Raw genomic sequence first — 22,515 nt, 5'->3', positions numbered from 1 at the left:
AACATGAACAAGCAGTTTCTCTGCCCTGCGCCCCGTGCCCTCACCCTCCTCTTTTCCCTCAGAGGAAGACCGCCAACCACCAGGAGGCAAGGTTGTTTAGCCTAGGGTGCTTTTTCCTCCGCTGTAATAAAGGTAGAAACTGAGTCCCTCTGGGGCAAAGGAAGAGGGAACGTGCGCAGACTGAGTTCCCACTGCCGGCCTGCTGCGGCCCCACAGCTTTCTGTCTTGTGCTTTTTTTCTCTTAACAAACTTGAGAAATAGGTTTTCTGATGATGAGGAAACTGAGGCATAAAGCCATGTTGTTAGGCCTTAAAAGGCTATAGAAAAGCAAGTTAGTAATGGATGCTACCTTTTGCTGTACTTCAAGTGAGGAGGAAGTTCTTCTCGTTGGCCTGAGTCCTGAGACTCTGATGGAAATATGAGCTTTCCCCTTGGGAAAGGGAGCATTTGGTATGTTTCGGTCAAGGCTGTTGGTTAGAAATGATGCAAACGTTCAAACTCTCTAAGGCAAAAAGAGAATTTGATGCTGTAACTGTATTAAGGTAACTGGGAAGTCTAAGAGAGGCCTTCAAGCATAGCTTGATCCAGGAGTCAAATGCTATTAACATTCAGTGCCTCTCTCTCTTTCCATCTCCTGGCTCTGCTTCTCTGGGTTGACTTCATTGTCATGGAGGGACTCTCCATGCATGGGAAGATGGACTTCTGTCCTTTAAAAAATGTGAGAGTCCATTTTCCTTCTAGTATCTTCCTAGAAAATCTCATAGAAGATACCAATTGGCTCTGCTATAGTCCCATGCCTCCCAGGGAATGCCCTACCCTGGGTTCCATACCCACCCTTGACCTTAGGCGCGTGTACTCTATAGCCCTACCAAGACCATGTGTTCGCAGAGAGTTGGGTCCACCAAGAATGGAATCGTGGCAGAAAAAATTGCTGTAGTGCAAGCACAGGACAAGTTCTGTATCTTTTCAGGCAGAGCTGCCCCAGTTTCCAGCAGGGACCCCCAAGTCTGAGACTCGTCGTTAGAGAGAATGCACTCTCTCATCATTGGGAGTACAGGCCATTCTTTCAGCAACAGTTTCTTTCTCACTGTCACTCCAGAGAAATCTGCCCTGAGCCCAAAGAGATGCTTCCCTCAAACATGTTTCCAAAGTGGCCACGAGATTGCGTAACGGCCTTCGACCCAGGAGGCGCGCCGTTCAGCCTCTGAGGAACACAGGCTCCACAAGCTGATTGCAACAGCTCATTCTTTAGGAAAATCCTGATCTTTACTGTCATCTTTGGAGGACCCCAAGCTATGCCTGCACCCATGTTTTCCTCCTGCCCCTGGTCCCCTCCACATCAGCCATCTTTCTTTCTTTCGCGGGTTCTTGTCTCTTCCCTCCTCGCCTCCAGCGGGCAGAGTTCTCGTGTCTGTCCGTCCGGCTCCCGTGGGCTGGGGCCTCAGCCGCAGGGGAAGATTCCGGGGGACACAAACAGGGTTCTGTGGAGATGCTGAGCCAGTCTGTCCCCCGTGCTGGGGCAGAAGACAAAGAAGACCCTGGGCCCCATCCTTGAAGAGATCCGGGCCCTCTGGCGGGTGGAATGGTCAACGGTGGCTTCAGAGACAACAGCTAAAGGAGAGGCACATCCTGGGGGACTGGAAGCCCAAAGCAGGGAATGACTCACTCGGCCTAGGGGTTCCAGAGGAGGCTCCCCGGGGATGGTGACGTTAGAGCCGGGCATAGAGGGGTGAGTAGGAGTGCGCCAGGATGGGGGGACACAGTGGGGGTGGAGGCAAGGCGGGTGCAAGGCATGAATGTGGGAGAGGGGGAGGCATGTTCAGGGCCCCGTGGATGTGTTCAGGGCTGTTGTGTCATAGCCAGATCGTACTGGGCTTGTTGGCTGAGTGAAGAAGCTAAGGCTATGTCCTGAGCGCAGTCGGGAGCCGCTGAGGGTTCTTAAGTGGTGACGGGGAAAAGGGGGAAATGGAAGGATCCATCCAGCTGCAGGGCAGAGAGGTCTGAGTGTGGGCATGTTGGAGGGAGGCGGGGGGGTGGGGAGGAGGTGCGTCCCTGAGCCCCCATCTCCTTGGGGGAGTCGTGGTTGCTGCTTTGCCCGCGGGAGGGCCTCGTTGCTTCTGGGTCAGAGCAGGAAGCGTACCCCCAAGGAAGGCTGCACATCAGTGAGGCCTGGAGACACACGGGTTGCCGGGCAGTGGAATGTCCCTTTAACCCAGGCCGTGGCTGCGGGCCGGCTGTGATGACTCGCCTGGCCAGGGCCGCATCCGGCGGCTGCACGTCAGAGCTCCCCCTGCCGAGCCGACAGGCGGGCCCGCTCCAGCATCCCCCTGCTCGCCCGCTGCCTGCCCCCCAGCTCTGCGGATAGACAGAGCAGGAGAGCCAGGCTCAGAGCTGGGACCGGGGCGCCGACGCAGCCCTCCACCCCCGTACCCGGGGAGCCCAGGTGGGTGCAGCGCGCCTCCCGCCACTTCCATCCGCTTCTACCTTGCTTCCTTCTCGTCATCACCCTCCTCCCCACTCCTGTGACTCATGGGTGGCGCGGCCGTCTCGGGAGGGGAATGGTTTCCCAGTCGTCGTGGAGTGGGCCTTGGGCCGGGAGGAGGCTGAGGAGGTACCCGGAGCCCCAGGCTGGTGCCCTGAGGTGCCGGCCACCGTGCATCTCACAGGCCCTTGTGACAGGTGCTGGGATGCTTTGCTTTGGATTTGTCCTGGTTCACGTGACCGGACCCAGAGCTTGGCACGAGAGAGCAGCCCTCCCTGCTGAGGGCGGGGGAGGGACCCAGAGTCCCCCGGTGTGCCCCGGGGGACGAGGCTGACGGGACGAGCTCTGCCCGGTTTCCTGGTCAGCAGAGGGTGAAAATGCCCCGAGTCGTGCCTTCCGACGGCAGCCCCGGGCCACACGGGGCCATCAGCATTGTCACCGTGTGTCAAACGAAGACGGCGGATCCGCGGGCCACCGGCCTCACCGCCCGCTCAGTCGCCACACGGACGTTGGTTGCTCATTGGACAGCCCGGTCAGGAAAGCCTCCACCGTCACAGAAAGTTCTGCTGGACAGGGCTGGGCCCCAGCGCCGCTCCTTCTGAGCCCGTGCTCCACGCGTGGCTTCCCGGCCGGAGGAAGAGGTCTCACAGGGCTCAAGGATCTGGGGTCACCCAGCGTCACTGCACATGTGCAGCTCTTCTACCTGGGAGTGGGGTCGGGTTGCAGGGGGTCCCCACCCTCTCCTGCCGGCCCCTCGCTCTCAGGTCTCGGAGAGCTTCTCCGGATGCATGTGAATCTGTTTCGCCTCTCCCTCTCTGTCTGTCTGTCTGTCTGTCTGCTCCCTCTCTCTCCGTCCCTGTCTCCCCTCCTCTGTCTCTCTGTCTCTCTCTCCATTTCTCTGTCTCTCCCTCCATCTCTCTGTGTCCCTCTTTCTCTCTCCCCCTCTCTCCCTCCTGAATCTCTCAGTCTCTCGCCACGTTTCTCTGTCTGCTTCTCTTGCAGTTTCATTTCTCTGATGTCTGTCTCCAGGCCTCGGTCCAGCCCAGCCCTTCTCTCTGTGCGTCTCGACTTCACTGCCTCTGTGTCTCCTCCTCCCTCTGTTCCTCCCTCTCCCAGGGACCTCCTTACAAAGCTGCTTTGTTAGCATTTGAATCGGTGCCTCAGTCGGACCCCTGGGAGCTGACCTATCCGAGTTCAGGGAAGGTTAAGAGCTGCTCTTAGGCCCGCGTGCCTTCGCCCAGCCCAGAGACACGGAGCGCTCTGCCAGCAGGTCCAGTCGCCAGACAAAGACGCCAGCCTCTCAGCCTGGTGCAATTGGTGTGTTTCTGGATGCTTTGTGTTTTTCAGCGTGAGCCCTTAATGCCATGTTATTAGGATCCCCGGGTGCGGAAAGGACCTATTTATCTTCTTTGCCTGCTTAATGCCCTTTGTGCTGGTGTTTCATTGTGAGGAGGTAACTGCACAAGAGCATACATGGCCCGGCCCGATGAAAGCCCCTGGGGGGCTCCTTGCCGGCCCACGGGGTGAGGTGGGCAGCATTCAGGACCCCTGTGGCCCTGACCACCAGGGGATCCGTGCCTCGCGGTCGGTGTCCACGTGTCCATGGGAAGTAGACGGAGGCCCCCGCCCTTCAAACAGGTTCCGGGCAGAACCAGAACCAGGACCCTGTCCCTTCCCAATGACCCTCCGAGACTGGCTCTTCTCCCAAGAGGATCTCCAGAGGCCGGGCGGCAGGGGCAGGGACAGGGCGGGCTCCCTTCTTACTGGAAGCCGGCGAGAAGGAGCTTTCCGCTCTGAAAAGCACGTGCTGTTTTTTCCCTAAGAAGTTGGGCCAGGAAGGAGAACTTGGGAACAGTCACCCACAGTGCACCCTTGGCTGTTTTTCTCACCTCTCGAGACAATACAACAATGAGAGAGAACTTGGCAACTTTCGAAGAGGAAATTAGGCAGAAATTGCCTGGAACGGGCCCTTCCAGTATTCGAAAGATTTATCGCTGGGAGAAGTTGGCGCTGGCTTGAGCGGGCCTGCCTCTTTCCAGGGGCTCTTTCCCATGCTTGAGTCGAGTGACTATCAGTCTCTGAGCTATGCCCCATGTCCCATGGGGCCAAGTCGTGCTGGCTCGGCTGCCTGCCCGGCGGTCTGGAACCCCTGTGCAGAAACCCACCATGTCCCCAGGCCACACACAGCCCAGGCTACTCTCCCTTTCCCTGGAAGGCACTTGGAGATGCCTGCACTGGGGTCCTGGGTGTCCCCCAGCAGCCTCCGTCCTCCTCTGGAACTGGACAGACCAAAGGAAGGAGCAGCTCCTCACCCACCCTCTCTGGCTCCATCAGTGAGAGATGCGCCTCCCCTCTTCCGGAGGAAAGTTCTGGTCCACCCTCTTGTTTGCAGGGTGGGGCCTCCTGGAGATTGGAGCTGGAGCCAAGTCCCTCCTCCTCCCCTCTCACCGGCATCAGGCCTTCAGATTTCCCAGCCCCGTTTCTGGAAGCCTGGTGGAGCCCAGGCACGTGGCCCTCATGCTCAGGGTGGACAGCCTGTTCAGACAGACAGACCTGCGTCCCCACCCAGCTCCGCCGTGCTCTCTCTGGGTAGCGTTGGGCGAGCAGGGGTAACCTCTCGGGGCCAGTGACTTATCTGTGAGCTAGAGCCACGAGACCTGCCTCCTGGGATGATGTGAGGGTCAGTGTTACTACGTGTAAGATACTTCGCGCCGTGCTCACAGTAGATGTTCGGGAAAAGACCGCCATGACTGTTTCTTGGTCTTGATCAGGTACAGCTGGGGAAGAGGGTATCAGGGCTGAACGGTTCCTGTGAAGTTTTGCTGCACATGACCTTTTCTTCAGTGTGCAGAATGGGTGACGCTTCAGCCCTCCACCCACCCCATGCGTTTGTACATCTGTCTGTCCATCCATGTCCCCGTCCGTCCCCCCGTCCTTCAGTCCTCACCCACCCGTCATCCATCCGTCCGTGTATCCGTCTGAGCACTCCCTCGACAAGTCAGCCCGTCTTTACTCAACAAACATCTCTTGGAGTTTTGTGGATGTGGGGCTGAATAGGTCGCACACGGTGCCCGGCCTCGCAGAGCTCCTGGCCTGGAGGGAAAGAACAGCCGTGAGATGAGCAGTTGCAGGACCGTGCTTCTGTTCGATGAGGGGGAAGGCAGGGCCAGCCAGGTCGTGTTGCACTGTCACACTGTCGCACGGCTACAGCGACGCGCAGCCCCCACCTCTCAGGGGTTCGGAACATCAACGGATTACTTCTCACTCAGGCTGCCCGTCCTCCGTGGTCGGCTGGGAGCAGGGCTGATGGAGCCGGCACCATCTGGAACATTGCTGGTCACCATGGCTGGGCCCCCTGCTCCATAGCACCCCAGCCCCCGAAGGCTTCCCCTGGAAGGGAAGTGGGTCACGTGGGCCTGGCCCAGCCAGCGGCTGCCGGCGCCACCGCATGTGGGGAGGAGTGCTGGAAACGTTGGGGAGGACCCCGGTGACACCACTGCAAGTCTAGGCCAGGATTGCTCACCGGAAGCGTGGCAGGAAGGGGCAGGTTGAGCTAGAGTTGGGTCCTTTCCCTTGGTCCCTGGTGCATTCCGAGATTGCCCACGTGTGTGTGTGTGTGTGTGTGTGTGTACAAATGGGCTCTCTACTCAGGTGTGAATCTTCAGCTTGTTTCAGGCTGTCAAAGGGTTTCAGGTTCCCACAAAACCCCAAAAAACTGAGAGCTCTTGGGCCAGGTGATCTCTTTGAACCTTTGATTCAAAGAGCCTCATTGGCTGTAATGGACGGCACGTCCACTCTTTGCCTTAGATGAGTGCGTTGAGAGGTGGTGGTTCATCCAAGGGGACTCTGCCTCCTTTCCCCGTCCTGTGGGTGGGACAGATAAAGCGCGGGGGCTGGATGGGGCTCTGAGAGTGGCCGGAAGGAGCACAGGGCGGTCAGAGTCGAGGTGCTGCAGGAGGCGAGTGGTTTCGAGCTCAGCGAAGAAGGGGTGTGTGTGCCAGACGAGGAACCCGGGCAGTGAGGGTGACGGTGTGGCCAGGGGCAAAGCTGGGTCAGCTTCTGGGGTGGGTGGCAGGGCCCTCCCCCCTGCTGTGAGCCTCAGTCCCTCACCCCAGACTGACGGGTGCGCAGCATTGTGTCTTGATGCCTGGTAGGTCCCCGCTGTCTGTGTTACTGCCCTGTGGGTGCCCGTGCCTCGGAGAGGTGGCTTCCCGGGCCTGTGCTGGAGATGGGGGTGGGGATTCAGAGTCACACAGCTCTTTCCAGCCGGGGCCCACCAGCTGCTCCACTGAACCCAAACCCGCCTTCTTCCCGGAGCATGACACTGAACTCCCCCGGTTGAAACGCTCACGGGAGGATGGATGCGGCCAGGCAGCCAGGTCACGGAAGCAGTGGGCCTCACATTCTCCCACATGCGGAGAGACCTGGAACGTGCAGGGTGTTCTTCCCGGAAGGTTAGGCTGGGAGCCAAGGTGACCAGGGTGGGTGAGATGGGGTTACGCCCATGCAGACGCCCTCCTCCCCCTCTAGGCCATGAGTCTGCTGTGCAAGGCTGGACGTAGTGGACCCAACTGACCCGGGGACAAAGTCCCAGCCACCAGAGCAGGAAATCTGGGTAGCCCTTCCCGCTCAGCGGCAGGCCGGGCCCACTGAGGTGTGTGCAGAGCCCGATGGCCTGTAGGGGATGCCAGGAGGCTCAAGGTGTCATCAGAGCGAGCTCCGGCTCTGGGAGACGGCGGGCTCCCTCAGCGGCAACAGGGCAGAGAAAATGCTTTGGAACATCTGTTTTGGAGCAGGAAGAAGGGTCCAGTGGTGCCCTGGAGATCCATCCGGACTCCCAGATGCAAGCAGCCCAAATGCACTCAGGCAGTCTCCAGGAGAAAAGGAATATGCTGGAAGGATTGATGGGAACCTGGAGAACAGGCTTGGAAAATGAACTGGAGCCAGGGCCAGTGGTGGGACCCTGTCCCGGCCTGGTATCCCCCTTTACAGGAAGATACACCTGCCTGCCTCACGAGGAATTCTTACCTCCTTGGTCCCGAGTCACTTTGCTCAGGACCCAGAGTCCCGGGGGCAGGAGCTCCTGACTTTGCAGCCTGGATCACCTGCCCACACTCAGCCATGAGGGGGCCGGGGACTTCCTTAAAGATCCCTAACAGGGTCTCACATGTCAGGGAGGTCCCCAGAACGGGAAGGGGCTCTGCCAGGTACGAGGGAGGCAGGTCTGTGTTGGGTCTGGTCACCGAGTCACTGTCTGCGCCTCATGGCCACTGCCCCGAGGTTAGTGAGTTCGTTCGTTCTCCTGTGACCAGACCTGAGCGCGCCAGGCCCTGCCGGTCAGCATTGGCCATCTGAGAAAACATTCTGCCCTCAGAGAGCTGCACCGTCCACTCATTCATTTGCTCATTCATTCGTTCAGCTATTCTCACTCGGTCCCCTGGTGCGCCGACCCTGGGGACACTCAGGGGCATGGTGACAGTCACACGGGGGCACATGTTTGCGGGGCAGCGTGCTGAGGCCGCTGGGCACAAGAGAGGGAGAGAGGCACTTCTCCCCTCTCCTTCCTCCTGTCCTCTCTGTCTTCCTTTGTGTCCTCACTTGGCCATTCATTCTAGCCAGTGACACCCTAGGGACACTGCCTGGGTCCACTGTGCTCAGTGTGGCTCTACCTCCCATGCTCATTTCCCATGGCTGCTGTGACTCGTGAACCACAGACTTGGAAACAACAGAAATGCATTATTTGTTGGTGGTTCTAGACGCCGAAGGTCCGGCACAGGTCCCGCTGCTAGAATCAGGGTGTCAGCAGGGCAGGGCTGGCTCCTTCCGGACACTCTGGGGAGCGTGGGCCTCCTTGCCTTCTCTAGCTTCAGAGAGTGCCGGTGGCCCTGGGCCTGTGGCCATATCCCTCCAGCCCGTGCTCCGCCTCGAGCTGTCTGACCTTCTGCCTCCCCCTTGTCAGGACCCTTCTGATGACAGTGGCCCACCCAGATATTCCAGAATAGCCGCCCCATCTCAAGGTTCTTCACTGACTCCCATCTGCGAAGCCCCTTTGTCATGTCCAGTCACCTGTTCACCAATCTTTGGGGGTCAGTGGGCAGCCTTTGGGGGGTCCTCTGGCTGGCCTCCCACGCCTGCCCCAGCCAAGTCAAAGACTGGGGGTGAGCTGGGGCCGGCTCTTCCCAGCTGTGGTCCAGGGACATCTCCCCCGCACCCCGCTCCCGCCACCCCGTGGCACAGAATTGGCCAAGGTGGGATCACTGACAGCTCAGAAGGTGACCCAGGCTGCCGTCAGGGCATTTTGTTCTGGAACAAATTCATCAGCACCCCTGGCCGTGGCTGCACGGCACCCGATCGTCGCTGTTTGTAAAAGCCTGCACGCGCCAGGCATGGGGATGGTCTCATTGTTTGGGATCCTTGCATCGTGCTCCCCAAGCATGGGGTTTATTTTATCATCCTCGTGAACCAGAATGGCCATGAGATCACAGAGCTCGGTCAGCACTGAAGGGAGGCGAGTCGGCCCCAGACTGTCCGGGGCGCAGCCCGTCACACGGCTGACTCCCCTTCCGCCTCCGCCTCCCCAGTCAGGTGGCACAGGATCTGGGTCTCTGGCGGACTCGAATCCAGGTCTGTCAGAGACTCACACAGAAGGTGTCCCCGGGTCCACTCCCTCCTCAAGGCACAGGTGCGAGCTTGCCTTGTGTCGTGGGCTGGTCTCAGTCTGTCTGAGATAAAGACGAGTCTCCGAGCTTGCCCACGGGGACCTGAGGCCCCACTGCACTGGCCACTGAGCTGGGGCATCCGTTCAAGCTCAGAGAGTCCCCCAGACTCTGCCTGGGAGAACAGCTAAGCTTTATCAGCAGTTCGGGTTTGAAACCTGCATCCCCTGGACCCTGCATTTGTACCCACTTGTGCCTATGTGTGTGTGTGTGTGTCCATGTGGGTGGGGAACAGATGTTGGATTCTCGTGCTTAGAAAGAGGCTCTGGCCTTAGTGAGAGTCACTGGACCATCAAGGTCAGGGTCACCTTGGAACAGACCACCCCCCCCCCATGGGGTCAGACTAGAACAAACACTGCATTTCTGCCCTTGGGATGGTCAATGGGAAACTTGGAATGCCATAGCTGTGGTTTACAGCATGATTTGTTCGGCCTGGGTTCATGTCGTGGCCCTGCACCTCCTGCCTGTGAGCCAGTGGGAAACCTCCTAACCTCCCCAAGCCTCAGTTTCCTCACTTGTACCTGGGGTGATGACGTGGACACTCCCAACTTCCCAAGGCAGACTTGCGAGGACCCAGTAAGCCAGTCCCCGCATGGGCCCCAGTGCTGATGCAAGGGCGTGCATTAGTGTTGGCCAGACCTTCCTTGGGCCCTGTTTTATTTGAGAGGAGCTCGTGATGACGGTGGTGATGACAGTCACAACTGCCGTCGTGTGACCCCTGCTATGGGCCAGGCCTGATTCTTGGTGCTCCCCAGGAATCATTCCCAGTCCTCAGGACATTCCTGCAAGGTCAGGGTTCGTGGCCCCACTTTACAGATGAGAAAATTCAGGCCGAGTTGCCAAGGTCTGTGCACAAGGGTGGCTTGGATCTGGGAGGGTTTTGCTCTCGGCGTGGTGATTTTTAACTAGGGTCTGTCTGAGTTCAAGGCTGGGCTCTTTCTTCCCTGACCTTCTGCGGTTAAAGCCACAAGCTTTGAAGCCAGCTTGCCCGGGTTTGAGTGCACTTAGTTGACGTGAGATCTTGGAGTCCCTCTGAGAAGTGGGCAAGTGCTAGTCACCTCACAAGGCTGTTGGGAGGACTGATGGCAGAACGTGAGGCTAACAAAGGCCAGGCACCTGGAGCAGCGCCTGGTAGAAAGGAGGCCCCAGAGCTGCTCTGGCCCCCAGCATCTGAGCACCAGGCCTCTTTCCATGCATGCCGGCCCCTCCCGTCAAGGAACGTGTGCAGTGACTGCTTCCAGCCGCCAGTGTCCAGAGTCACTCCTACCCAGCAAAATAAGCACACAGGGACAGTGAGGTCTTGTTTCAGGAAAATCCCCCTGGTAGCGCTTCTGTTTCAGTTCTGTACCTGAGAGGTTCCCCTGGGTGAATTGCTGTGTGAGGGCTACAAGGCAGGCACTTTTGGGTAGAGGAGGCTGGGCGGCACGTGCTTGGGCCCTGACAGGCGGCAAGCCGGTGACGGCCTCGTGTCTTCTTGTCGTTGCAGGCTGCCAACAGCTACCTTCGGGACCAGTGGTTCCATTCTCTGCAGTGGAAGGTAAGTCCTGGCGCGGTGGCTCGCCGAGGGTGCCGGCTGTCTCGGGCCGCCTCCTGCGGGCCCACAGCTAGTCTGTTACCTAGAGGTGTGAGGGTGGACATCTCCCACCTTCCAGACGGTTCGGCCCAGGAGCTTCCTTGCCCCATTGTGGAAGAGCCTCTCCCCCTCGTCCCTCTGATGTGCAATGCCTTTCCCTGTGCTGGCGTTCCTGAGCCTTTGGCCATGGACGTTTCTCGTGAGCTGTCTGGGATTGTGCCTGCTTCCAGAAGGATCACAGAAGCACTTGCTTGCAGAGCAGGGGCTCTCCTGAGGGGCCGGGTGAGACAGGGCTCGGGGTCTCGAGAGGCTGGGTTGAAAGTGACTTCGGACAGTTGCTCTGCAGAGGAACTGTGAACCTGCCAGAGGTTCAGGCGCCCAACCGTTCTCCCACATCTTCAATTCTTTCAGTTTCCTGCTTCTTTGGCCCAATTTTCCTGTTCACCCTCTGCATAGGAGGGCCCAGAGCCTTTTAGCACAGAAGGAGATGAGGCCTCTGCTGGTCCTTTTCAAGACCCAGGGGCCAGATCTGCGGAGAAGGAGCCTCCCAGCCCCCCGGGGAATCTGTGCCGTGGCCGTGGCCGGGGTGTGGAATGTGCGGGCAGCTTCTCCTTCCGCCCTGCACCCCTGTCCCTCCCGCCTTCAGCTCTTTTAGTTTAGAACAAGCCGTGACAGTCCTGTGGCCTCGCTGAGCCAGCAGGGTATGGCTGGAATGACCGGTGCGTGTCCTGAGCTGTGGTCGTTACCGTAAGCTGGAGAGCCGCGGCGGGTGAGCGGCGGGCCCCGTGCAGGGCGTCAGGCCTCGGGCGGTGTCGGACTGACCAAGGGAACACTCGGAATTCCTCTCGTGCCTCTGAGGGACTCTCGTCACAGCCGGCCCAAGGACGGAAATACAACCCCGGAAAATGACATTCCTGGTCCCAAACAGGGCTGCACCTCCGGTCTCCCCCGACAGCTGCCGGTCCTCTCGCTTGGCACCTGTGTGGCAACCTCAGAAGCTCAACAAGAAGTCTCCGAGTTGGGGCTGCAGAGGGAAAGGATTAGCATTTATTGAGCACCTGCTGTGTGCCAGGACCATGAAGCTGGGCGCATCGTGGCCATTTCACCCTTGCCGCAGCCCTCGCAAGGCTGATGATGACTGTCACTGCCCCCGCTTTATGCTCGGGGACGGCGAGGCGAGGCTGGAGCCCAGCTCGCACAGCTCGTCAGGGCTGGAGGCCGGGTGAACCCAGGTCCCTCGCAGGCCTGCAGGTTTCTGAGTGTGCGGGCAGAAGGCAGCGGGGGGCAGCGAGGAAAGCCAGGTGGCACATTCCTGCTCACGGAGGAGAGCTGTTTCCCCGTGGGATTGTCCCTCAGCCCTGAGGCCTGGCTGTGTGTGGCCCTGTGTGGCCCAAGACAGGCCGGGCTGATGTCAGGACCTGCCGGGGCCCGTCAGGGGGTTAAATGCCAGAGGAGCAGGGAGGGTGAGAGGGGTGGTGTGCCTGGGGGCTTCTGAAGGAAGGGCTCGTTTCACCGCCACGAGGGCCTCCTCCCCCTTCTCCGAATGCATTTTCCAAGTGAATGGAAAGGTCACTGGGCGGCTGCCTTGCTGTGTCTTAGCTCAGGAAGGGGCAGGAAACTACTGCCCCCTCGACAGTGGGGAAATGCCTCCCTGCAGAGGGGGCCAAGACCCCTGTCGAGGGGCAGGCCGGCTGTCTTCCGTGTTCCGAGTTCTGCCCAGCTCTGCCCAGCTGGGCCTGTTCTGCAGCTGCTGTCTGTGGCCTGTGGGAGCACCTGAAAGGCGGTACCTGGGGGATTTGTGAATAGTGTGTGGCTGCGAGGGAGGGCTCAGACGGTGGGCGTGGAGAGCCGAATGTCCGAGACCGACTGGCCGGAAAGATGACTTGAAAGTGACAACCTTGAAACGTACAAATTTAAACATCAAGTATTGCGTGTGGGATTCGGACAGTTTAACTGAACAGCTACAGAATCGGGGATGCCTGGGCTTCCAGCAGTGTTCAGGAAGGCCTGGATGTCTGCACTCAATTTTGTGGCGTGTGGTATCTTTACCGTTGTTAAATCTATTTAAAAAAAAAAAGCTCCCACCCCAAAACAAAAACAAAAACAAAAAACCCCAAAGCATCCAGGAAACCCCAAGTCAGAGTTTCAAGAAACTGGCAAATGCCTGGCAGTGTGTGGCCCTTTTGCCACGTGGTAAATGGTGACCTTTGTTCTCACTGTATAAGCTTTTACTGGTGTGTTGGGCGGGTTAAGACACTGGCGGTTTTCCCCCTTTGACAGTTGCCCCTCCCCCAATAATTTAGGTATGCTGCCACCAGGTGGCAGTGGTATCGTAGTGTCCACAACTTGGTTTCAGTTTTGCTGGGACTGGAGGAAGCATGCTCTCCTTTTTAAAATGGTGAAGTTTAAGGTGCTTTGGAGGCCCTTTGGGCTAGCAAAATGAGCTGAAGACCTGGGTTCGAATTCTGCTTCTGTTAGGGTCTGGATAGGTTCTAGGAAGTGTTCATGAATTCTGATGCAGATACAACGTACCAGGCATGGCTGTGCACATTTCTGTTCCTTGTCATTCAGTAGATGAGGGAACCAAGGCTCAGAGAGTCCTAACGACTTGCCCACAAGCACAAAGCAGATCTCAGCACAGATCTACGGGTCTGCCCTGCCTCTCCGGCTGTGCCTGATCGTGACTGTGGGACCCTTCAGCCCACTCAGGATGTGACCTTCCGCCTCTCCTGCCTGTTAGAGCCTCTCTTTCCGCCATATTTATAATCAACCTTCTTGGCTTTTCCCCTTTCCTCTTTTTAGTATCTTTTTAGAAATCAAAAATGAGGACTTCAGAAACCCTACAACCTCAGCTTGATTTTCAAAATTTTCTGCATATTGTCTTTGTCGTTTCTGCTACATCAACGTGTGTGTGTCATTGCTGCCGCGCACGTGGAGAACCTACTCTTTTATCTGTAAGGAATGCTGCCTATTAAATACTGTGTTCCCATTGGTTTAGTTTTTACCGAGTTGTACGGGTGTCTCTCGGGCCTCCTCAACAAAGAATTGCTCCCAAGGGGAGCCAAATGGGTTCTTTGGGGCTTAAAAAACCTTGAGTTATTACAATAGTACTTGGCCCTCTGAAGTTCAACACCATTCAACAAAATCGGTATTTTTTAGTATTTAATTTCAAAGGGAGGAAGGGAAATAGGAGGAAAATGCCCAAGAGGGCTCCTGGGAGGGGGACTGGGCAAGGATAATTAGAAAAAGGCTGAGAAATGCTCAGTCCGCCCCAGGTGGTATTGTAGGATAGGGATGTGATCTTCTCGCCGGCCTCTGGTCCGCCCTGGTAATGCTGGTGCTCAGTGACCTCAGCGCCCGACTTCTGCCTTCTTGTGCCGTCACACTATGCCTGGGGTGTTTCCTTGGCCCAGACCCTGTTTTGAGCATCGTGTTGTCTCCCTGAATAGTCCATCATTACTGACACTTAACGTGTGAGGACATCTGAGTCCCCGGCCCATGCTCCCAAGGGTACCCAGAAGGGTCCCAGCTCCCAGGTTCCCCTTCCCTGCTCGCTCCACCCTTCTGCCAGCTCCCCCTTCCTCTCGGCCTCCTGCCTTTGGCCAGCACTGCTCAGGGAGCGCCTTCTCGTAGGAGGACGGCCAGCATCTCCAGTCCCAGGAGGGAGGGTGGGCCGGGGTTCCTCTGGCTGGTGGGACAGCAGCGCCAGCCCTCCCAGGACCCTCCAGAGCGCAGCACCCTGAGGGCTCCCTGGACGGACCAGCCCTGTTTGGTTTGGGTGGTTTGGCCCCTGAGGCCAATTCCTATGGGTGTGTGAGCATAAACAGTTTGACTGAGTTAATGAGGCCTCGTTTCTGAGCGAGAGATGCACCTTGGAGGCCAGTTCCTGTGGAGACAGGCCTGTCTGGGTGTGAAGACTGTGAAGGGACAGGCCTGCCTACATGTGCAAGGCCATGAGGGGACAGCCCCGTTCCTGTGTGCAAGGATGTGAGGGCATCGTGTGTGTTTACAAAGCGGTGAGAAGACTGGCCTGTTTCTGCGTCCTAAGTTTTGAGGCAAGAGGCCGAGGTGTGCACAACTGTGGGGTCAGGCCTGTCGGGGAGGGTAGCCGCCGGCTGGGAGGAGGCACGCCCCAGGCCCAGCTCTGGAAAACGGCCTTTTCACTTCCGGGGAGGGGTTCCTGTGTGGGCCCTTGCGCAGAAGTCCTGAAAACCAAGACTGTTTTTATCCCCGGAGGAAGCTGGGTTCCTAAGAACGGTCCCCGAGGCCCATCCCAAGTGCTGGGGCCAGAGAAGCAGAGCCTGCGTGAGACGAGAAACTGACCTGCTTTCCTGTCCCAAGGCTGCGGGGCGGAGGAGGCGCGGGGCTCTGGGAAAATCCCTGCTCAGGTTGGCACCCTCCCCGGCATTCCGCCCCGGCCACGCCGCCTCCTCTCCCCACGCAGGTTTCCCCAAGCCCCTGGGGTGGCCGCAGCCGTGCTCACCCCATCCCTGGCTCTGTCCCTCTTCCGTGCAGAGCAGGAGGGTGCGAAGGTGTGGGGTGCACATGCCTGGAGGAGGGAATGGGTGTGTTTGTGTGAGAGAGAATGTGGCCCGTGAGGGGGTAACCACGTAGGAGTGTACTGGGTACGGAGTGGGTTTATTTGAGCCTCGGTTTTCTTCTCTGTCAAATGGGGAAAATCCAGCACCTTGCTCACCGGGTCGCGGTGGCGTGGGGTGCCCTGCTGTGTGTGAGGCGGTTGGAAGGGGACTGGCAGCCACGGCCGGTGTGAGGCTCCTGTCCGTGTGGCTTCGCCACCCCCCACCCAGGCCCAGCCCCTGCCCTGCCCCTGCCAGGCGTGTTTCAGAACTAGGGATGGGCAGGAAGTGTCCACGGGAGTGAGGGCGACCACCGTTCTTCGAAGGCTTGTGAGCACCGCTGTGCCTGGTACTTCGTGCACATTCGCTCCCCGGTCGTCACCCCCCCATCTCATAGATTTGGGGGGGCGGCAAGGACATTGCCAAGGACAGCCAGATCCTAATGACGCTGCAGGCGAGCTTCCGCAGCAGGCCCTGGCGGAGCCTGACGAGGAGGTGAGCCCGTCCTGTGCTCGGAGACCCCACTGAGGCACGGCCACCATCAGGGTCCCTGATGTGCGGGTGAAGACGGCAGACGGAAGCCTAGGACCCCGACCCCGTAGGGGGTTTGCAGGGAGCTTGCAGGGGCTGGGCCCCTCACCGCATTTCCACATGGTGAGAGGGCACGGTCCAGCTTTGCCCACGTTCCTGGGCAATCAGGTCAGGGGACAAAGGGCCCTAGAAATGATGTCCCCTCCTCAGAGGGCAGCTCCTGGAGGACGGATGGACGCTACAGGGGGTACTGTTGCCCCCAACTCTGACCTTCCTCCTAGACCCACCTCCCTCTTCCTTTTTGGGCCTTTCCTCCTGGGGAAGAGCCACTTTTAGTCCTGCATCTGTGGCCTCTGGATGCCTCTGGGCCCTCCTGCTGACCTCCCTGAGTTGGCAGCCCCCTGCACCCAGCAAAAGCAGTAAGTGGCCATCATCACCCCACTGAATCCTCACAAACCCAAAGAGGAGCCTGGTCTTCCTGTTGCCCATTTCACAGATGGGGAGACCGAGGCTGAGAGGTTAAACCCCTTGTTCAGGGTCAGTGGCGGAGCTGGAGTGTAGACAGAACCCCGAGTCGAGAACCTGGGGTGGATCTCAACCGCCGGGCATGTGGCTCCCAGCTGCACGCGAGTCGGTGCCTGAGGCGAACACGTGCGTCCACGCACACGCGCTGGACAGTTCCTCGCCCTCGTGAGCTGGCACTGCCCGGCCGGCCCTCAGCTCCTTTCTGTTCCAGAGCCTGGCGTGTGCAGGACCTCGGTGTTTCTGTTTTGTGCAACATCTCATGAGAGCTTTACGCCTTTCTCTCAGTCTCACAGCCGTCCTTGTGAGGATTATGGGAATTAGCCTTGGCTTGCCAGTCCCGTTTCTTGTGGGTAAAGGCCGATTGCCCTGTTTGTCCTGCGTGCCCCAGGACCACTGTCAGGCCACCTGTCCTGGGTCCAGAAGGTCCACCTCTAGGTGGACCAGCCTGCCTCCACATCTGCCCCAAATGCACCATGTCCCCCGTGTCCTCAGAGGCCAACATCGAGGCTCTGTGTGCCCAGACCCAGCCCGGCTCCCAACCCCACTCTGCACTGGCCACCGCCCTCTGGTGTGGCCCCTGGCTGGGCTTGCCTGCCCCAGCTGAGATGCCCCCTTGTCTGGAGGGAAGACAGTGACCCCTGTGCACCCCTCCCTGCCCCCATGGCCCCCCTCTCTGTCCTTCCTCCCCCTGTGCTCTCCATCCTTTTTGAAAACACCTTCACAGCCACACCAAGGGCAAAGCCACTGGGCTCCTGCCAGCCCCCACCCGAAGACTGACTTCACTCTTGCAAATGTCCTCCCTGGCCTCGTGTGCCTTTGCAAGGATGCTTTGGTGGCTGTGGCCGTCCCTGTGGCTTCAGCACAGCCTTGCTGCAGAGACACCTCGACGTGTCCAGGCCTGTGTGCATCAGCTCTCCAGGCTACATGACATCTGTGAAGAGGTTGTGGCCTCGTTTACGGCACGACTCACTGCGGCTGCGTGTTCAGGCTCTTCCGGTTTCCTCCGTTACCGATAACGCAGTTTGTGCCTTTCCCCAGACCTAAGTTTCTACTTCTTGGGAACTACTATTTTAAGGCAGATTTCCAGAACAGTGGCCACCATTCTGGGGTATGTTTTGCAGCCCTTACCACATTTGCCAGTTGGCTCCCAAAGGAGTAACTTCTGCCGTGCCTACAGTGAGAGCTCAGGGCTGAACTGCCTGGGTTCAAATCCCAGCTCCGCATTCACTGGCGGTGTGACCCTGGGCCAATTGCTTTCCTCTCTCAGCCGACTTCTCCCAGAGTGGGGCTCACAGTAAGACCAAGCTCATTAGGTTCTTATAAGGATGAAATGGGTCAGTAGAAATAAAGAACTTAGAAGGGTACCTGCTGTGTGAGTGAGTGTTAGATCAATGTTGACTGTTCTTACTCTGCTTTAACGATCAAAGACGCTGTTTTCCTTTGTGCAGAAGTGTCCCAGCAGACAATCCAGAAGGAAGACAGCATAGGCAAGGCTCGTGTGCCGTCGGCCCGCGGGGAGCCTGTGGCAGGCGTCACTAATGCATCTCTGTGCTCGGTTCCCCTGTGGCAGAGCCCTTCCCAGCTGAGCCCCTGCTGGCTGGCCTGAGGAGACGGAGGGAGCCAAAGCTTCCCTCCTCCCTGCATTATGGCCTCCTAGACTGTCATCCATCCAATGTTGCTAGGACCCACATCTCGTTCTGTTGGCCTGGGCCTCTGCCGTTTTGGGGCTTGTTCACGGGAGAAGTTGTGAATCTTCCCGACTGAAACTCCGGGTCTGGTTCTCCTCTGCTTGGGAAAGGCGTGGGTGTTACCTGCCCACCACTGAGAAAGGTGAATCAGAAGCGGGACCAGGATGGGTGGGACTTGGCCGCAGCCCTCTCATGGGCGCAGGCACACGTCGGCTCCAGCCAGATCAGAAAGGCCAGAATTCCCTCCAGATTCATTTGTGGCTATCGGTCAGAGAAGGTTTTGTGACTTCTTAAGAGGGGGTCCCAGGCTCGGTGGAGAACGGTGACAGGGGTGGCTTCCCCTCAGAGGCACAGCTCATCCCAGCCCAGGACGGGGGGAGGGGGAGCTCCGCGGAGGGACAGCGCGGTGGAGCAGAGGCCCTCACCGGCTGCTTTGCGGGGACCTGTGCTCTGTGGAATGGAGTGGAGGCCCCTGGGGCTCAGGCTGCCAGCCCCTGGGAGGGCCACAGTCTCCAGAGACTCAATGGGCCAGTGGGGCCCTATAACTAATAACAAGGGCAGCTTTGGGGATTGAAACTAACAAGTGGCAGAGGGCTGGGTAGCCTTGGGGAGGAGAGCTCACGCTCTTGTGGGCTGTCTTTACAGTAGACAGAGTGATTGTCAGATCCCTACTAACATCAGGAGCTGTGCTGAGGAGGGCTTTCGAGTGTGTGTGTATGTGTGTGTGTACTCTCTTCACATCACTGTGTGTGTGTGTGTGTGTGTGTGCACACATGCGCGTGCATGTGTGTACTCTCTTCACATCATCCCCAAGTCTGATTAGGCCCATCTTGAAGGTCTGCGGTCGCACAGCCAGAACCAGGCAGAGCCGGGGTCTGAATCCAGGCGGTTGGTCTCCAAACCCAGCCTCCTCCTTCCAGCGGGAGATGGCACCACTATGGCCATGGGAAGGGTGGGGACATGGGCACAACAGCCCCATCTCTGAGCCCGGCAAGGCAGAGGTGTGCCCGGCAAGTATGAGGTCCTGGCACGATGCATTTCCACTGTTCCCAACCAGAGCACTCTCTGGCATAGACGTGGGCCGTTTGAATCCGTTAAGTAAACTTTTCATTGAAGGATTACGTGCAGAAAGGGACACAGATCAAAAATGTACTGCTGGGTGAATTTTCCCAAATTCTCACCGAATTGACCAGAGTAACACTCAGCCAGATTGAGGAACAGAGTGACTGCCTCCCAGGCATCCCTTTGGCCCCCCAAGCCCCTCTGCCTCACCCCCCCCCCCCACCGTCAGAGAAGACCTCTGTCCTGCCTTCTACGGCCCAGATGCATTCTGCGTCGCCCCCCTTTAGTGGACGCTGCCCCCAGAGTTTTCCAAAGTGGTCACACCAACTTACATACCTACCCCCAGCGTATAAGAGGCCACCGGCACAGGACATGTAATGATCATATTTATTAAGGGTTTTTTTTTTAATACTCAAAAGGACAAAAAAAAAACTAAAGAAAATTCCCACTGCCCATAAACCCGTTCATACATCTTAAGTTAAAACACACACACACACAAAGCTATGATTGACATGTAACAAAATGCACACATTTGGCTGTTGGCGTAGTGAGTTCTGACTATTGTATTGACCTGAATAACCCCCACCCAAATTCCTGGCCCCCCCGAGAAGATTCCCTCGTGCCCCTCTGCTGTCAGCCCCCCGCACCCCCAGGGCCTCTGTGGACTCGTGCGGGAGGTGACGGCTGTGGGTGTATGCGGCGGTTCTCAGCGGCACAGGAAGGTGTGAGGGGGCAGTCTCGTCCCCGCACGCCGTGTCCCTGGAGCAGGCCTGTGAGCCCTTTGCGGAGGCTCTGAGAAGGTCCTAGGACTGTTCCTCTGCAAACTCCACCAAACCGTAGTTCCCACACCGTGTCATTCTTGGCTCCTTGACACTTTAAGGACCTACCAGGGCAATCTCTCTCTGGCGGGACCCACCGATCTGCTTCATCCTTTTTATGGTTTTACAGTATTCTGTTCACACGAGGGTCAAACTGGGTGGGACTCTAGATCTTCCCGAAAAACCCTGCTGTGTAGACGGGGAACCGGAGTTTCTGCAAGAAGCAGGAGAGGGGAGGGGAGCCTGTGTGGAGCACCCGCCGTCTACAGGCCAGAGACAGTGAGAGGTGCTTGTTGTGTGATCCTCGCCCTTTGAGACAACCCCTGCCCCCCCAGCCATCCCCAGTCGGCAGGTTCAGAACCTGGAGCCCCGGGGGGCGGGTGTGGTGACCTGCCCCAGCCCACAGAGAAGGAACTAGACGAGCTCGCTTCGCACCACATCTCTGGGACCCCGAGCCTTTCCCTGAGCCCTCCTGCCCCAGCGGGGCTTCCCCAGCCCCCACCAGAGGGCCAGGCTTGGGCTTTGACCATCCAAGACCCTTCCCCCCACCCCGACCTCCTTGTGTGGGAAGGTCTTCTTCTGGCCTCAGGAATGGCGCACGACAGCAGCTCTCCAAGTGGCCAAGAAAGAAGTGCATTTGTGGGTTGTTTTTTTTTCTCCCCAGACAAGGAAGGGGGGCCCAGAGCTTTGGTGTGTCATCCCACGCACGCTTTGATGGGGGCTGATGAGTCACTGAACCATACAAGGAAGTTTTTTCACGTAAATGGTTTGCGGGTGAACTTGTTTTCTGCCCTTTAAGGCAGATTTTTTTTTCCCCCTCTTTCTTTCTCTTTAAAGAAGAGCCTTTAAAACAGAAATGTGAGGCAACATCTTGACGAGCAAGACCTTTTGTTCTGCGGGGGTCTGCAGTGGGCCCCTGTCACAGCTGGGTGTGGATAGCGGCCCCAGGAGGCCGGCGCCGGTCGGCTTTCCGCAGGGGCCGTGGCGGGTGGTCTGGCTGTGGCCAGGAAGGTGGCCTGCCGCCCTGTGTGCCTCCGGGGCTCCTGCCCGACTGTTGGCTCTGTTGGCTTGGAGACGGGGCCAAACAGACTCCAAAAAGAGCAGCAGCTGTCCCCACAGAGGAATTAGGGCCTCTCCTCACCTGATGATCATAAAATACCCCTTGGGGTATTTCAGTTTCAGAGTGAGGCTAATTGACCAGGAGACCCGGCAGAAGCACCACAGACGTGGTGGCTGTCACCCACGCCCTGCTCCCCGGGGGATCCTGGTGCCCTCCTGGAACCAACAGCTGGTCTTATGGGACACCTCGAAATGGACAGAGACGCCCTTCTGAGGCACCCTGTGCCACCCTGACAGCCAGCTGACTGTGGCAGCAGAAGACCAGGGTGGCTTGCAACTGGGTGGGGGGCTAGGCCGATGCTTGGGTAAGACCCTCGGGCCGAGCGGATGGAATGTGACCTCCGGCTCGAGCAGATGTCCAGGGACGTGTGGACCCTGAAAAGCACGCCCTGGACGTCGGGCCAGGTCAGCAGTAGCCATGCGGCCCGTGGTGTCTGCTGGCTTTGTCACCATCTGCATGAGAATAGGGTGGTCCTTGTCTCCCCTCGGGCCTCCCAACCTCCGGGGACGCGGGGGTTCCAAACCAGTGGTTCTCAAAGTGGGGTTCCCGGACCAGCAGCACCTTCTTCACCTGGAAATTTAGTACAAGTGCCAGTCTTCTGTGTCACCATCTTGAGTGTCCTCCAGGTGATTCCGAGGCCCACCAAAGCTTGAGACCTTTACCGAGTGCCGACTGTTTTCCTCCACTTTACTGTTCTGTCCTCGTCAGGCCGTACAGTATTGCCGAGGGTGAGGATTGGACCCCCTTCCACAGACAAGAAAACTGACTCTCAGACTAAATAACTTCCCTGCGCGGCCGAGCCAGAATTCAGACCCCGTCTGCGCCTCCTTCTGTGTCCTCCAGACGCTGCTAAGGGGTCCCTTGCAGCCAGAGATCAAGGGTAACTGGCTGAACAGATCTGTGGCTTTTGGGTCGCTCTGCCAGCACCTCTCCCATTTGTGCAGCCAAGTTAGAATCACTGTGACGGCCCCGCTCCCCATCACGGGCCATCGGGGTCCATCACGGACCTTCCCTGGGCGAGTCTGCAGGGCCCTTCTCAGCAGGGAAGGGACAGCCGCCCTGGAAATTCTGCCTCTCCACGAGACCCCCGCAATCAGGAAGGCAGGGACAGATGTCGTGCTGGATTCTAGCCCACCATTACCTGCCAGCACGGGTGCACCAGGGGGCACCTGCCAATTAATTAGGGAGCTGAGCTCTTTTCCACACCACTCGTAAATTCAGGCCCAGCCTCCAGCCCAGAGGAGGCAAACCCCCTCACCCCCAAGGAGGAGTGGAGGCTTCTCAAACAGATGAACAGATCAGATGCCCTTTGAAGTAATATGAGCGCTAGATACAGTGCTAAGACACATGAACAATGGAGGGCCCCACGGAGACGCTGCCGTCTTGAGGCTGAACAAGGGAAGTCCTTATTTGGGATAGAGAT

General features: G+C 58.2%; 1 protein-coding gene and 1 long non-coding RNA gene across 2 annotated transcripts in view; one reads left to right on the top strand and one right to left on the bottom strand.

Annotated features, from left to right (window-relative positions):
* CMIP (c-Maf inducing protein) overlaps positions 1–22,515 on the top strand; it is a 224,224-nt gene that overhangs the window by 137,774 nt on the left and 63,935 nt on the right. Inside the window, exon 3 of the mRNA XM_082712026.1 lies at positions 10,685–10,735. Within this exon, the coding sequence (XP_082568152.1) occupies positions 10,685–10,735 (51 nt within the window). The remainder of the gene's footprint in view (positions 1–10,684; positions 10,736–22,515) is intronic.
* Positions 1,232–2,963, bottom strand: LOC309853674. The gene is made up of 2 exons (XR_014305872.1): positions 2,485–2,963; positions 1,232–2,169 (listed from the first exon to the last, which is right to left on the bottom strand). It is a non-coding gene; the product is annotated as an uncharacterized lncRNA (long non-coding RNA).

Source organism: Mustela nivalis, assembly GCF_964662115.1.
Source record: "Mustela nivalis genome assembly, chromosome: 18".
Classification (NCBI taxonomy): domain Eukaryota; kingdom Metazoa; phylum Chordata; class Mammalia; order Carnivora; family Mustelidae; genus Mustela; species Mustela nivalis.
This window is presented reverse-complemented; position numbering and strand designations above follow the sequence as displayed.